Source organism: Astyanax mexicanus, chromosome 6, assembly GCF_023375975.1.
Source record: "Astyanax mexicanus isolate ESR-SI-001 chromosome 6, AstMex3_surface, whole genome shotgun sequence".
Classification (NCBI taxonomy): domain Eukaryota; kingdom Metazoa; phylum Chordata; class Actinopteri; order Characiformes; family Acestrorhamphidae; genus Astyanax; species Astyanax mexicanus.
Genome location: NC_064413.1, coordinates 38,333,686 through 38,348,301, shown reverse-complemented (window position 1 = coordinate 38,348,301; position 14,616 = coordinate 38,333,686). Strand labels below are relative to the sequence as shown.

Below are 14,616 nucleotides of genomic sequence, written 5' to 3'. Positions count from 1 at the left end.
TCTGAATATTTCCAAATATGGTAAATATAGTATCTTAAGACTCTGGGTGCTGCAGTTTGAGCTTAGGTGTGCTGACAGGCTGTGCTACACAGGAAATCACTGACTCAGAAATGACTGATGCTGTCTGTGTGGGTGAATATTCTTTATCAGACACTGTAATAGTAAGAGTATACTTCAGTTCCTTATCAGATTTGAAACCAGTTTCAGAAATATATGTCCTTGACAAAATAATAAATACCGTACTGACCTGCAGAATATGCTTGTGGGGTCTCATGTATTGAAGGTGGTTGTGATTTTGAACAGATTCACTTGTCTGTTCTCATGGACAATTTTAGACAGATGCTTCCGGGCACAATCATTATCTCCCACTGTGCTGTCCACCCTGAGTTGTAATGCTTTCTATGACGTTTTCTGGATACACGTGTGACACTGTAGATCGAGGGATGTTAAATATCTTTACAACTTAGTAAGTAGAATGTTCCATGTATCTGCACCCATTATCAGTCCTCACCTTACCATAAGCATACTGACCAGTGTTCAACCACACCCACAATATAACACCTCACAACTTATACAGGTGAGGGTGATAAGAAGCCTAAAGCCATAGAGATAGATAATTCTTTAATATACTAATACCTACAGTTAGACCCAAAAATATTTGGACAGTGACATAATCTTCATGATTTTAGCTCTGTATGCCACCACTGGGATTAAAATGAAATGAATGAGATGCAGTTGAAGTGTATACTTTCAGGTTTATTTAAAGAGGTTGAACGAAAATATATTCTATGAAGCGTTTAGGAATTGCAGCCACTTATCTACTAAGTCTCCTCATTTCAGGGGCTCAAACGTAATTGGACAAATTAACTTTTTTCATAAATAAAATAGTTATTGTTAATACTTTGTAGAGAATCAGTTTCAGGCAATGACTGCTTAAATTCTGGAACCTGTGGAAATCACCAAACACTGGGTTTCGTCCTTTGTGATGTTTTTAAGGCCTTTACTGCAGCTGTCTTCAGTTGTTGCTGGTTTGTGGGTTTTTATACCTTTAGTTTTGCCTAAGCAAGTGAAATGCTGCACAGTTGGGTTGAGATCTGGTGACGGACTCGGCCACTGCAGAATATTGCTCTTCTGTGCCTTAAAAAAATTTGGGTTGCTTTCGCAGTATGTTTTGGGTCATAGTCCATCTGTACTCTTACGCTCCTTACCACCAACCTTGCTGCATTTGGTAAAATAAAGTCTTTTACTATGCAGTTCAGAATTTATCCTTTTGCCTTGATCTTCTGTCACATCATCAATAAACACTACTGACCCATTGCTGCTGAAAGCCATACAGGCCCATACCACCAGCATGTTTTACAAAGAATGTAGTGTGCTTGGCTAGTTGGGCACTAATAAAATGCTAACATAATATCATAACAAAGGAATTATCCATTTTAAGGACAATATACTTTCCATTCCTATTCACGCATCTAATTTTGGAACCACACCTAATTTTGCAAAGTGCGAAGGCAGGGAACTGTGGGTCTACCCCACACCATGATGTGCTGCCCCGGTCTGTCCCAGCTGGCCTGAGTTGAACCGGTATAAAGACCCAGCAAACAATGGACGATATCATAATTATTAAAATGATTGAAGTAATGTCAATTTATTCAACGATAAGTCAATAATGTAGTTATTGTGACAAGCCTAGTTCCAAGACTTCTCCATACTTTCTATTTAACATTGTTCCAGTACAGGTTGATCTTAAGTTCACCTGTCCAAAGCTCACTGTTCCAGAACTGGACTGACTTTTTTAGATGTTTTTTTTTTTTTGGCCTTTCTATTATTAATTTGCAACTTTGTGTTTCCGAGCTCACCACTGCACTCTTTTTTTCCCCAGAATGTACCAAACTGTTAACATGGCCACTCCTAGGATTTCTGCTATTCTTTAAAGGATTTCTTTTTTTTGGCTAGTGATGGCTTATTTCTTTTCCATTGAGAGCAACTATGACTGCATGTTTTGGGTCCACAGCAAACACCTTATAGATACAAATGCAACACCTGGAATAAGCTACAGACCTTTTACCTGCTTAACCGATGATGGATTAATGAGGGAAAAGTCTATGGAGCCAATAAAATGGCTTTTGAAATAATTTGTCTAATTATTTTTAAGGCCCTGAAATGAGGAGGCTTTGAAGAAAAATGGCTGCAAATGTTTTATGGTATTTTTTTGGTTCAGTCTCTTGAATTAAATCTGAAATCCTACACTTCATTAGCGTCTAATTTGTTTCAATTTATATTCAGTGTGGTGGCATGCAGAGCCCAAATCATGAAAATTGTGTCACTGCCCAAACTGGACTAACGAGATATATGGATGTAGATAGACAGATATGAGGCAGAATGAACCACTTTCATAAAATATATATTTCTTGTCTGTTTGGAAACAAATTATGCATAATTTGTGTTGTGCAACTCTGTGTATGTGCTCTTTCAGTTACAGACAATAAAGAAGTTTTTTTCCATATTATCTGAGAATGCAGATCTGTAGATAAGTAATTAAATAAATTAATTAATAAAAAAGAGACTGCAGTGTAAGTTTTAGCTTGCAAGTCAAGGCCTATTTTCTTGTTCTTGGTGTGTTGTTTCTGTGGAACAGCACAGTTGGTCATCAGCGAGTTTGGAGAACTGGGCTGCTAGCCTGAGCTGTGCTGTCATCGCTGTCTTGTGGGGTTTGCCCTGTCATAACCATTTATTTCTTCAGCTCTAGAGGCAGCACTCTGCCTTATAAATAATGCATGGAGCAATGATAAAACCTTGTGACACCCAGAATAGCTGCTCCACGACCACCAGGGAGACGAAAGGTAGCTTCAAGAGCATCCTAGGTGTTCTCAACCATGTTTGTGTTCTTCATTTGAGGTATTTGAGGTTTACAAATATATGTAAAATGAGAGTGTAAATGTGCATATGTAAAAGTATTTCTGTGCTTGTTTTTTGTTTTTGGCTTGTTCTAAATATCATGCATATAAATAAAAAAGTGGGTGAGGAGTAGTTTTATATTGAAAATAATTATATAGAGATATAAAAAGAGATGGAAAATTAATCATTTTTATTATGCTTATGCTATTAAAACCACCATCAGCTAGACTGGCATCTTTGCATTTTAGACTGGCAAACACAAGTGTTTTAGTAGAATAATAGTTAATGTAAATGATAGATATAATTTATGACAGCTTGTCATTTTTAGGCCCAATCCCATATCAGTTTTACCCATAATCCTGTTTTTTAAGTTTTACCACTCTAATGGAACAGAATTATAATTAGCTTTTATTTACTTTTATTATTTTTTTTTTCTGTGGCACTTTAAATGCTACAGCATCTGTTGTCTGTTGCACCATTTAAGGTGGAATGAAAAAAATAGCTATCTATGGAGATGACCTCATATTTATGGGTTTTTTTGGTCACATGTGCCGCCATCCTGCCAGTGATTCTTAGACCTTAGACCTCTTGTGCCTCTGAAAAATCTCAGGTTGAAAGGCAATGTAGCCCTAACACTGCCCCCTTACTACTCCAGCCTAACAAGAATGTGGACAACCTCTACCCCTAGATGTTCACAATCCCATTTCACCCCATGGCCCTAAGCCTCCCTTTTAAAAATTAAGTGAATTTGGACTACATATTTTTTTGTGAAAGTGGAGAAAGTATACACCAATATCATGTTTTAGCTCCAACTTATCATCTGTTTAATTGCTTAACTAACCTTTGTGGTGCTGCTTTTCAGTCAGAACATCATCATGGTGTGGAAGAAAAATATTTTGATACGCTTATATGTCTAATAGATTATACATTTTTAAAAGCCTTAACTTTTGTGGAAAGAAATTAACCAAACAATGGTTGAAAATTGAAAACAGTGAAACAATACAGGATTTCTGCCAGTCCTTTTGAATCTAAATATCACTTAGATAGAACTTTCTAGCAGTGTAAAATATACTGGAAGGTCTAGACATCCAGCACACTATAACACTCTCAAAACAAGTTCTGGAAGAGATGCGTAAGTTCTAACAGTAAGGAATGTATAATAAAACATTTTTTTTGGGATTGCAGCAAACTACAGTGAGACCCATCATCTCCAAGCGGAGCCAACTTGGAACAGCCAAATAGCCTCCCATAATTCTTCCAAGAATGTAAGAACATCTTGTACTGTTCTGAGAACTGATGAGTCAAAAGGAACTTTTTGGAAGACTGAACCTGTTTACATTGTGGTAAAGCTAACTTATCGTTCCACAGTAAGAACATCTAATAAACAGTTAAACATGTTGGACATCTCTTTCCATAACTGATGGGATTATTAATTCTGCGGTATCCTATTAAGTCCTATAGGTCCTCAGACGATAATCTGACAGTTAGGAGCAGTTGGGATTTGCAGTAAGACTACAATCAAATCTAATCAAATTATTTTTTATTGTCGTGTAAAGAGTTTTAAAGGAATCTGGTAGCAGTACAGGGAATCAGACAAAACATAAAGCATAGAATCCACAGAGAACAACAGTGGCAAGGAAAATCTCCCTCAGAGCTGGAGGAAGAAACCTTGAGAAAACCCAATTCTCATGTAAACCTTGTGAGGAACCAAGACTCTGAATGGCACAAAAGAAGCTAAATTAAGCTTTAGGAGTTAAAAATTCTGCCATAGCACACTGATATCAATAGGGCTCAGGTTAGGACTTTGACATGAACCCCTCTTATATGCTGTGGAAGAATCTTAAATTGGCTGTTCATTAAATCTCTCCTAGACAAGACATCCATGTACAGCTAGAATGTGGTCTCTGCCTTTAATACACACGCACCCACACACACACACACACACACACACACACACAAAATAAAGCATATGCTTCATACACATGTATATGAGCCTGGAGCGATGAGTAGCCATCGCTACAGTACCCAGGGGCAGTAAGGGTTAAGAGCTTTGCGCATGGGCTCAACACTGGCAGCCTGACTAACACGGGTATAGAACAAACAACCCTGTCATCAATAATCCAATAATGCAGTGCTCTATCCACTGATCCACCACAGCTCACCACTACCTGCTGTCTACGAATATAACTGCATTAAAGCAGTTCTGAAAAGTGTGTGATAAAATGCCTTAAACATGATTTAAAATATTAGATCTTTAAGTTACAGCAGGCATTTGGCTGCAGTTGTTGATGCAAATTGTTGAAAGTTCTTTACATTTAAGAACTTGATCACATGGGTAAAAAAGTGAGTTTTATTAAATATAATTTCTTTAACAAATATATTAATGATAATGGTATTGCCATTTTCATTTTTGTATGAGGATGTGAAACTGTTTAGTGTGACAAATATGCTAAAATAGAGGAAATCTGGAGTGGGTAAAATTTTGTTCTCAGCACTGTATCCTAATAATGGTGCCTACTAAGCTGAAAATTTGAATATGTGGTAAAGTGGTGTCTTGCTGTCACTAAGGCAGAACTTTACAACTTGAGTCTTTTTTTTAAATCCAGCTCCACAAACAGTAAATCTGCCTTTGGTTTGTGGTTGTGATATTTCTCACTTGCAGAAGTTACTCATCTGGATCAGTGCACAGACAAATCGTGATTTTGCTCCCTCTGTTTACATACGTAGCATTAGACCTCTTGTTTTCAATCTCTTCCACATATTGGCATGCTTTTTTATTCTGGGAACATATGACAGTTTTCTCCTTGCAGAATGAGACTGAAATGTTTATAGCCTTTGATGGTTTTAACCACCTCACAGCTAGCTATATTTGTTGTTTGGAATCCCTTCAGAGAAACCCAGAGTTTAAATGCTTCCCCACACTTTATTAGTTTCCACACGGCATGGAATGCTAACCTTTCTAAAGTTGTCTTTTGAACCAGGCTCAGACTAAAGAAATGCATTTGTTATGATTGCCTTCTAGTAGTGATGTGTGTGATTTTTAAAAAAATATTTTCAAGAATCTGTAGAGATTTAGAAATGTTAAGACATCGTTTTCATTCTTTTCTGTTTAAAGTGTCCAAAATTTACTTTATCACATCTCTGAATGGCCAGTAAGTTGCAGCAGTTGAATTGTGTCAATATTTATTAGTGTTGTGCACTGTAGGTGCTTTGAAAACAGCGGGATGGCCAATAAATCTTTGAGGCAGCAAGGCAGGCTTTAAAACCATTTACTGTTTCTTTTCTAGCTGAAAATGGCCATAAGAATTCCAGTTTGGAGAAGATTATATTTTTGAATGACTCCCACTTAAGTTTCACAAGGCAGTTTATGTCATATTTCATCATAAATCATAATTTAAAATATCATGGAGGCCCTCAATCCAGTCAAATGGTAAGGTGTTTTTTTAAACCACCAAATAAACCAGACCTTGAGTTAACTATAGCGTTCAGTAGTGATATTCTGAGTACAAATAATATGTTCTAAAAAAGGCTGTGCAGTTAATCAGCAAAAAATATTTAAAGCAGGCGTTCAGAACTTCGAACTAACAAAATCCTGTCTTTCTCCATTTTTCTGTTAATATTGTGTGTGTTCATATACTTTTCGAACAAAATCATACTTCTGTGTGCATATTCATGTGACTTTACTTCTTCTAGTCTGTGACATGGAAGCAACATGCAGTAAAACTCACTTAACACCGAGGTAACTGAGCGACTCAAGCAGCAAAAAAAAAAATGCATTAATCATAACTGAGACAAAATGTTCAGTTATTAATCATCCTGATTTAAAGTCATATCACCCATCATTATGTTCAGGCACTTATAACATTCAAAGCTCACTATTAATGCATTTTGTATATTACATGATTTTTACAGTGAAACTGAGACCACAACTTCAACTGGCCTATGAAGTATAGTGCAGCAATTTGAGATGTCCCCAGGAAGTGAAACCTGTGGGTGGATGACATAATTTCCTTCCACTGCAAAACTGGCTTCCAAATGACTTCCTTAATTTGTTCCTGTTAAAAACCTTGAAAGGAACTAAAAAGTCCCAGATGGTCTCCTATTCTTGTTTGATATCACTAGACAAAAATATCCATCTGCTGCAAACTAAAATCCAGTAACCATCATAGAGGACCTCTGCTCTTTGCTTCTAATGCAGAAATCTTTCAGCCTTATGCTTAACTTTGTAGAACATTAATAAACCAGCATCTGCTCTACTCACAAAGTTAAGAGTGAGTTTATAATGTCAGATGAGTATTAAGACAAGGTGTTGATACATGTCAGATATGACCGTGTCTGGTGATATGTGAAGTATTTTACAGATTTTCCTGAAGGTGCATCATGTATTTTTAGGTATTTTCAGTGAATTGGCTGATTTGTTACATGCTTAGCAGAAAGAAACAAAGTGTCCTTGTTCAGCAGAATGCAGCACTATTTGTCCCCTGTAACAGTGGGCTTAAGGAAGAAGAGCGATAGGAAATGTGCTGCCTTCGGTTTTATAAAAAAGCGCGAGAGCTGGAGAGACAGAAAATGAGTGTGCCTGTGCTGGAGGGAGAATGAGAGGGTGTTTTGTGTGTGTCTCTCCACAGGCATATTTATGATGGCTTTTTCCATAATTACAGATTCCTGCAAACATACAGTGTCAATATATTAGGAAATGGGCTGTCTGCTGCATATTTACTTATGTTCACCAAAATATTTTTCGGATTTCTGTGTGTTCCTTGCTCTCTGACAGACCAGAAACTTCTCATCCCACACAGTGGTTATGTGGGGAAATAAACAAATAAACAAAATCGTCAGACCTGGTATGCCAACTTGTGTCAACTTTTGCCTTGGGCACGAAAAACTGAGAGGCATAATGAAATAAGCACCTGTGATTTATTTAGTTAGTTAGTTTTTATTTTTTTGAAACGTTTTGCAGCCCTAAATCCAAAAAGAACAGTGTACAGTGGATGTTTTATAATAACGTGTTGAACAGACAAAACATGAAATATTTTAGGTTTATTCTGTCTACAAAAAGATAGTAAATGTAGGAAACATTGCATGCAACAATGCATTTTTTATTTGCCTTTTCCATACAGTCTCAGCTTGTCTAAAAATGTGTCCAGTGGGCTAAGGCACTGCCAGCATGATCTAAGGGCCGCCAGTTTGAATCCCAGCTCATGCTGCTGGCCATCAGCAGCCGGAATCAGAGAGAGCACGATTGGCCTTGCTCTCTCTGGGTGGGTAGATGGTGCTTTCTCTTCACATCACTCCCACAATGGTGTCGGTCTGCACAGCTGTCTGTTAGCTGATGCATCCAAGCGCGCTGGCTACCCAGTAATGCTGCATTTGTGGTAGTCCAAAAAAGAGGCGGAGGCTGGAGAAAAATGGAGAAAGAAAAAAAAAAATGTATGATGCATGTTAAAATAAGTGAACATGTTACAGTGAAAACATTATATTGTATAAATTCAAATTGTAACGCAGTCATGAAAAGGAAGGAAAACTCTGCATTGTGCTTACATGACAGGAATTGCATAAATCAATAGTAAAAGAACCTGAGTATTAAAGCAGCATTATGTAAGAATTGTTATTTTAAGCTACTGAGCTCTCACTAGAGCTGTGGATTGTAATTACTATTACACCACACCAAAATTACATAGTGCTATTGCTGGAGATGACAAATATCAAAAATGCCAGTAACTCTAGAACAAGTCAGCATACCATTAAAATAAGATTGAAGAAGCTGTTTAAATGTAAAATTCTACATGCTGTAATATTGCTTTGAAGAAAACCAATAGCTGGATTATTTGCAATCTAAAATAAACTAATATTAATAATAAACCAAATTGTAAAATACACAGAGACCTGTGTAGCGTTTGGTATGAGCCTTTCTTAGTGTTTTTGCACTATTTTTTATATTGGTAAAAAATATTCATAATTGATAACAAATAAGTTTATTTACCTTTTAAAAATTTTGAACACTAATTTAAAATGCCCTATAGTTAAATAATGTACATCAAACCATCATTAAATATCAGTAAATGTCCAGTCTATCCTTCTCTTTATTATTCTGTTTATCTCACTCTCTCGTTCACATTTCAGTGTTTTTTTATAGCAGCATCCTGTCTGAGCTCATTATCAGTCTGTTTTTGCTTCTGAAGTCTTTTACCAACAGTTTAATTTAACACTTTTACTGCCATTGAGAATTATAGTTTGAAATACAGCCCATACTGCTTATATTTCTCTCCCTCTTGCTCACTTTCTTTCACTCGTTCTGTCGCTCTCACCACCCATCCCCCATTCCTTCCTTCCTCAATTCACTTCTGAGCCTATAATATCTTCAAAACCAAAACTGCAATTAGAATTCTGTTTGTGTTATATTTTATGCATAAAGGCATGTTTAACTGAAAGCACCAGTTCCACTTTTAGAAAGCACATCAAAGCAGGGTGGTCTACCTGGCAGGCCAGTGATGTACACAGTGTCTGGTGTACATGTTTCTGTGTGTTTTTGCAGGAAATGGAACAAATTTCTGTTTGGGTTCTTTTAAGTGCTATGTTTTGCTAAATGGATTGCATCTGTGTTATCTGCATTTCAGTGAGTTCCATTTTTTTGCTGAAGAAAAAACATATACACAGACTAAACAGTTTTGCAGTAATTCTGTCTTCTTCCCAGACATATAAATAACATTTCATATAAATAACATTTCTGGCTGTTTTATACAGCAAGCATTGTTTAGTCATTTACTTTTTGGTAGTTCAGGTTCATGCTTGCTTTGTGACTGTACTTCTAGTCATTACTTTCACTTGTGTCCTACAGTCACCACCTCTGCTTAAATATTGCTTTGCTTGGATAAATTTGCTCTGTAGAGTATTACTTGGCTTGATAAATATAGGACTGGGCGATGATGTAGACGAAATGGATTAGTAGATGCAGATTTTTTTAAACAATGCTAATTAAATACTACATTTATTTAAACACATTAGATTGTATTCAGAATGTGCTGCCCCTTATCCAATCAAACAGATCTAATTACACTTTTTGTAATGAAATGTGCAGTTGATGTATCTTATTTTTATTTCAACATGATACAAGAGCCCAGCTCAAACTAGATTAGTACTACATTGCGTTACATAAGATTAAGATAAATTAGAAACATGCTGCTCCATGTTTACATGATTGTGTCACACAGGGTGTTCAGGAGCTTTTTCATGCTGCAGATCTCCTGTTCTACCACATCCCAAAAGTGTTCGTCTGGATTTAGACTTGGAAGACCACTAGAGAACATTGAACTTATGTTTGTAATTTTAAATCCAGCAGGCTGTTCTTCTCAACTTTAGTGGTTGAACTGTTGCATGAATTAAATCGCTCTAAACTGATGTTTGGTGACAAGTCTATGAATCATTTGTGTTTCTTGCCAAGGGAGGACATGAGAAAGATGGCCTGAACATCTGGCAACCCTCAAGAATAATGACCAAACATTCTGCAACCCTTACAGAATTTAAGCCACCAAAAGTGGTTTGCATTTTTTGATGAATTTTGATAATGTATTAGAGAATATTAATATGATGCATTTTTTTTAAATAATTATTTTTCTCTGTTCTTTTACAGTTTATTTAAAAATACCCATTTATATGTATAAAATGTGTAGTACAGTACACCTGACCAAATACCTGACATTAAAATCCAATTGAAGCATGTGAATATGGTCTTCTTTAGGGCTAAACAATGTGGACTGAATTTTCTGTTGTGATCATATTCCTGCATATTATAAAACCCTTGTATCTCCAAAATGTCATCTGTAGAGATGAAGAAATGAAAAATGTCTGTTTTTTTTAGAGGAAGAAAAAATGTAATTTTGTAATTTTGGCGCATTTCTATTGGTCCATTAAGCACAATGTAAAGAACAACTGCAAGATTTACATTTTGACAAAGTGAAAAATTGCAGAAATAGGTTTTGTGCGATATCTGCATTAAATATAGTGTAATGCTATAATTAATATTCATGGTTAATAGTGTATGGTTATAAACTAACAAGCCTCTTTTATCCATGAAAGTTGCTTTACCTGTGTTGGATAATTTCTATACCGGTCAGAACAATTAGGTCATTTGTAACACTTTTCCATTAAGTTTTTACAAGCTTATAATATGCATAAGCAACTGAAAATCAAATATATTATTATTTTCTTTCTGTGCTTCATAACTCTGATTTGCCTTTATGCTCATAGTATATACCCATGTGTGTTTTTTTAAATTGCGCACAGACATGTGTTGATGTAAAGATGAGAGGGGTGAGATGTGGCAGATAAGCAGCAGCTATTCTTAGCTCTTTCCCCATGTATAGAAAGTGAGAGGAGAATACTAAAAGCTTTCAGCAACAGTACAAAGGTTACTCCCCCCCTCTGGCCTGCCGCACACTAATTCCCAGCTCTACTGACAGCCAGCATCTGGAAAAGTTTGTCAGTTTCTTTTTTTCCTTTTTTCTTTAAATACAAAGCCAAGTACTTGTGTCAGTGTGGAATAATTGTTTGCTAGGGGGAAAGAATGAGAAGGTAGAAGTGTGTGTGTTTTTGTATACTTTCTGACATGGAGAAATAAAAATAGCTCCTAAAACATGTGCAGTATGACTTATGAGCCACTAACCAGTGCCAATATGTCAGAGGACCATCCAGCTGGATGTTTTTTAAATGATGGATAATTGTGTTCATTGTATTATTATCTCATTCCTCTTACGTTTCTATTTTCTTCTCCCTAGGTTGTTCTGCTGAGCGGCCATCTGGACAGTTGGGATGTTGGACAGGGGGCTATGGATGATGGAGGTGGCGTGGCTATTTCCTGGGAAGCTTTGTCTCTGATCAAAGATTTAGGTATGGGGCTGTTAAATAAGCTATTGCAGGCTTAGGCTTTAAAAACACAGATGCTCTGTTGTCTCTACAACTCTGCAATTAATTGTAATATTAAATGTTTAGTTCAAGGGTGTTAAACACAGGTACATCTGAAAATATTTAATATTGAAAAGTTACTTTATTTCAGTAATGCAGTGCAAAATGTGAAACTCATATAGATGTATTACACACAGAGTGATCTATTTTAAATGTTTATTTTTTATTTTTGTTGGTTATGGCTTACAATCAAAAACACAAAAGTCAGTATCTCAGTCACTGCCCAGACTGCCAAAAGTAGAAAATTGATCTTATATATAATATTCAAATATTTTAAATAGTGACTTTTGGGTGTTCAGTCATCAACAATAAAATAAATAAATGCTTAAAATAGATCACTCTGTGTGAAATTCATCTATGTTATATATGAGATTCATATTTTGAACTGAATTACTGAAATAAAGTAACTTTTACATGATATTGATTTTTTTTGAGATGCACTTATAGATGTGGTGCCTGGAACAGCAGTGTGACATGCAAATACTATTTCTTGATTTTTTTTCTCAAAATATTTTGCCTAACATGCAGTTTTCAAATAGTTTCAATAGTTCTTTATTGTTCTCTCTTTTTTGTAACAGTATCTGTTGTAAAAGGAGAACTAAAGAATTTAGATTTAAAAAGAAGTTTCTGAATTAAAAAGAACCCTTCTTTTTGCTAGTAGCAATTCAGCGGAATATACATTTTTTTATTCCTGTTATCACATATATATAAATATATCTGACTATGTTGAAAAACCCCCAGTGGGTATTTTTTGACACAACATGGCAACTGCAGCTTCTTTTAAGTGGTAAAATGGGAAATGCGATTCAGTCATGATATTCCAGTTGGTGGATGTGACCTGTTCTGCACCACTCTGCTCTCTTAGCTTGCTTTTTTGCTGCACTGCCATTCTTGGACTTAGCAGCAGTGCTGCCCATATGGACAAAACAGGTTGGGTGTAAAAGGACAGCTGATTTTCCAGCAGGAACTTTTATTACTGAACAAGCCAAGACAAATTTTAGAGAAATTTGTCCAAAAAGCATTGATTGTTTGCGAAAATGGTATGGTGTTCAGGTTGTGTAAAAACAGGCTGTGTAAACACAATGCATTTTGTACTTTCATTTATTATATAGATTGTTCTATGATAGAATGCACTTCTGAAGTTCTATCATTAATTTCTTTGTATTGTTACATTTATAGTTACATTTATTGTATTGTTATTATTCGTTTGACTAACCTTGACTTTACCTTGGCATTTATTACAAGGTTTGTAATAAAAGAAAGGTGAAATAAACTATGGTTGGCTTAAAGTGTTTTCTACTTGGTCCTCAGGGCTACGGCCAAAAAGAACCCTCAGGGCCGTGCTGTGGTCTGCTGAAGAACCAGGCGGAGTCGGAGCTGCTCAGTACTTCCAACAGCACAAAGTAAACACTTTTCATCACTTATTAATAATTGTACAAAAATATACACCAAACACTTTATTTAAACCACCTCCTTGTTTCTACATTTCATTATGTTTTATCATTTTATCAACCCCACTAAGAAAATAGGAGCAATCATAGACCGTAATCCTTCTGCTTCGTTGTATACATTATTAGCCTCCTTTCACCCTGTTATTTAATGATCAGGACCTCACAGGACCACCGCAGAGCAGGTATTCTGTGGGTGGTGTGTTGCAGTGAAACTGACATGGTGGTGGTTTGTTAATGTGTGTTGTGCTGGTATAAGTGGATCAGATACAGCAGTGTTGCTGGAGTTTTTAAACACCTCAGTGTTTCAGTGATCAGTGATTGTTATTCAGTGAACACACACTAACACACCATCATTATGTCATTATCACTGAAGAGCTGAGAATGACCCACACACACAAACACACATTTTTTCACTTGGAACAGCATTCTACCAAGCTAATGCAGACTTGTTGGATTGCTCTTTTTCTTGCTCTTTTATGATGTAAAGTGTCCAGAATTGATTGGTTCTGGCTTAGTGTAATTATATATCACAGCATGGCGTGATTGAGGACGCAGTAGGAGTTGAGACTGCATGGTAATTGTATACTGCTGTGAGGAGATTGTGAATTTACTGTTGGATTTTGACTTTAGATGATAATCAGACAAGGCAGCAGTTGAGGGCCAACCAAAGTTCAAATACTCCATTTGGCCAGCAAGGCAACTCTTTCACTGTACTTCATCCAAGTACATGGAGAGGGTATTGAATTTAACTTGGTTTGGCTACAAATGTGAGCTATTGAAAATCAATCCAACCTCTTTCTAGTCTGAAAGCTTTAAAGCGTAACTGACAGATACAGTGTATTATTAAATCTGAATAATATGATCTTATTCCAGCCTAGGGAAACCATATCTATTCCCTATAGAGAACATAAGATTTCATAGAGGATGCTTTTCATAAAGGGTGCTTTTCATTAATGGGTATATTAAAGTTATAGCTATATATCTTTATGAATTGTGATGTGTAAGCCCAGGCAGCCATGTCTCAAATTATTATGTATATAGTGTACTATACCTGTTTTTTTAAAGAAGAGATTTACTGTGTTTCTATAGTGCTGTACAGATTCACAGAGTGCCATAGCCAATCACTGGGATTTTTATTGCTGGCATCAGGACACTGAACTGTGCTGTTCTGTGTTTTTCAGGACAGTGCAAAGTGCACATATTTAAAATTCTAACACACCTCAGAACATTCCTTTCTTAAGATTTTATAAACGATTATTGAGTGTTTGTATTTTAGTGCCAAAGAATCCACAGACAGTGTAGTAGT

The 14,616-nt window shown here is 36.1% G+C and overlaps 1 protein-coding gene across 1 annotated transcript in view; it reads left to right on the top strand.

Annotated features, from left to right (window-relative positions):
- Window positions 1–14,616, top strand: part of LOC103038042 (carboxypeptidase Q) — a 37,170-nt gene that overhangs the window by 15,225 nt on the left and 7,329 nt on the right. Inside the window, exons 5-6 of the mRNA XM_049480616.1 lie at window positions 11,673–11,784; window positions 13,171–13,262. Of these exons, the coding sequence (XP_049336573.1) occupies window positions 11,673–11,784; window positions 13,171–13,262 (204 nt within the window). The remainder of the gene's footprint in view (window positions 1–11,672; window positions 11,785–13,170; window positions 13,263–14,616) is intronic.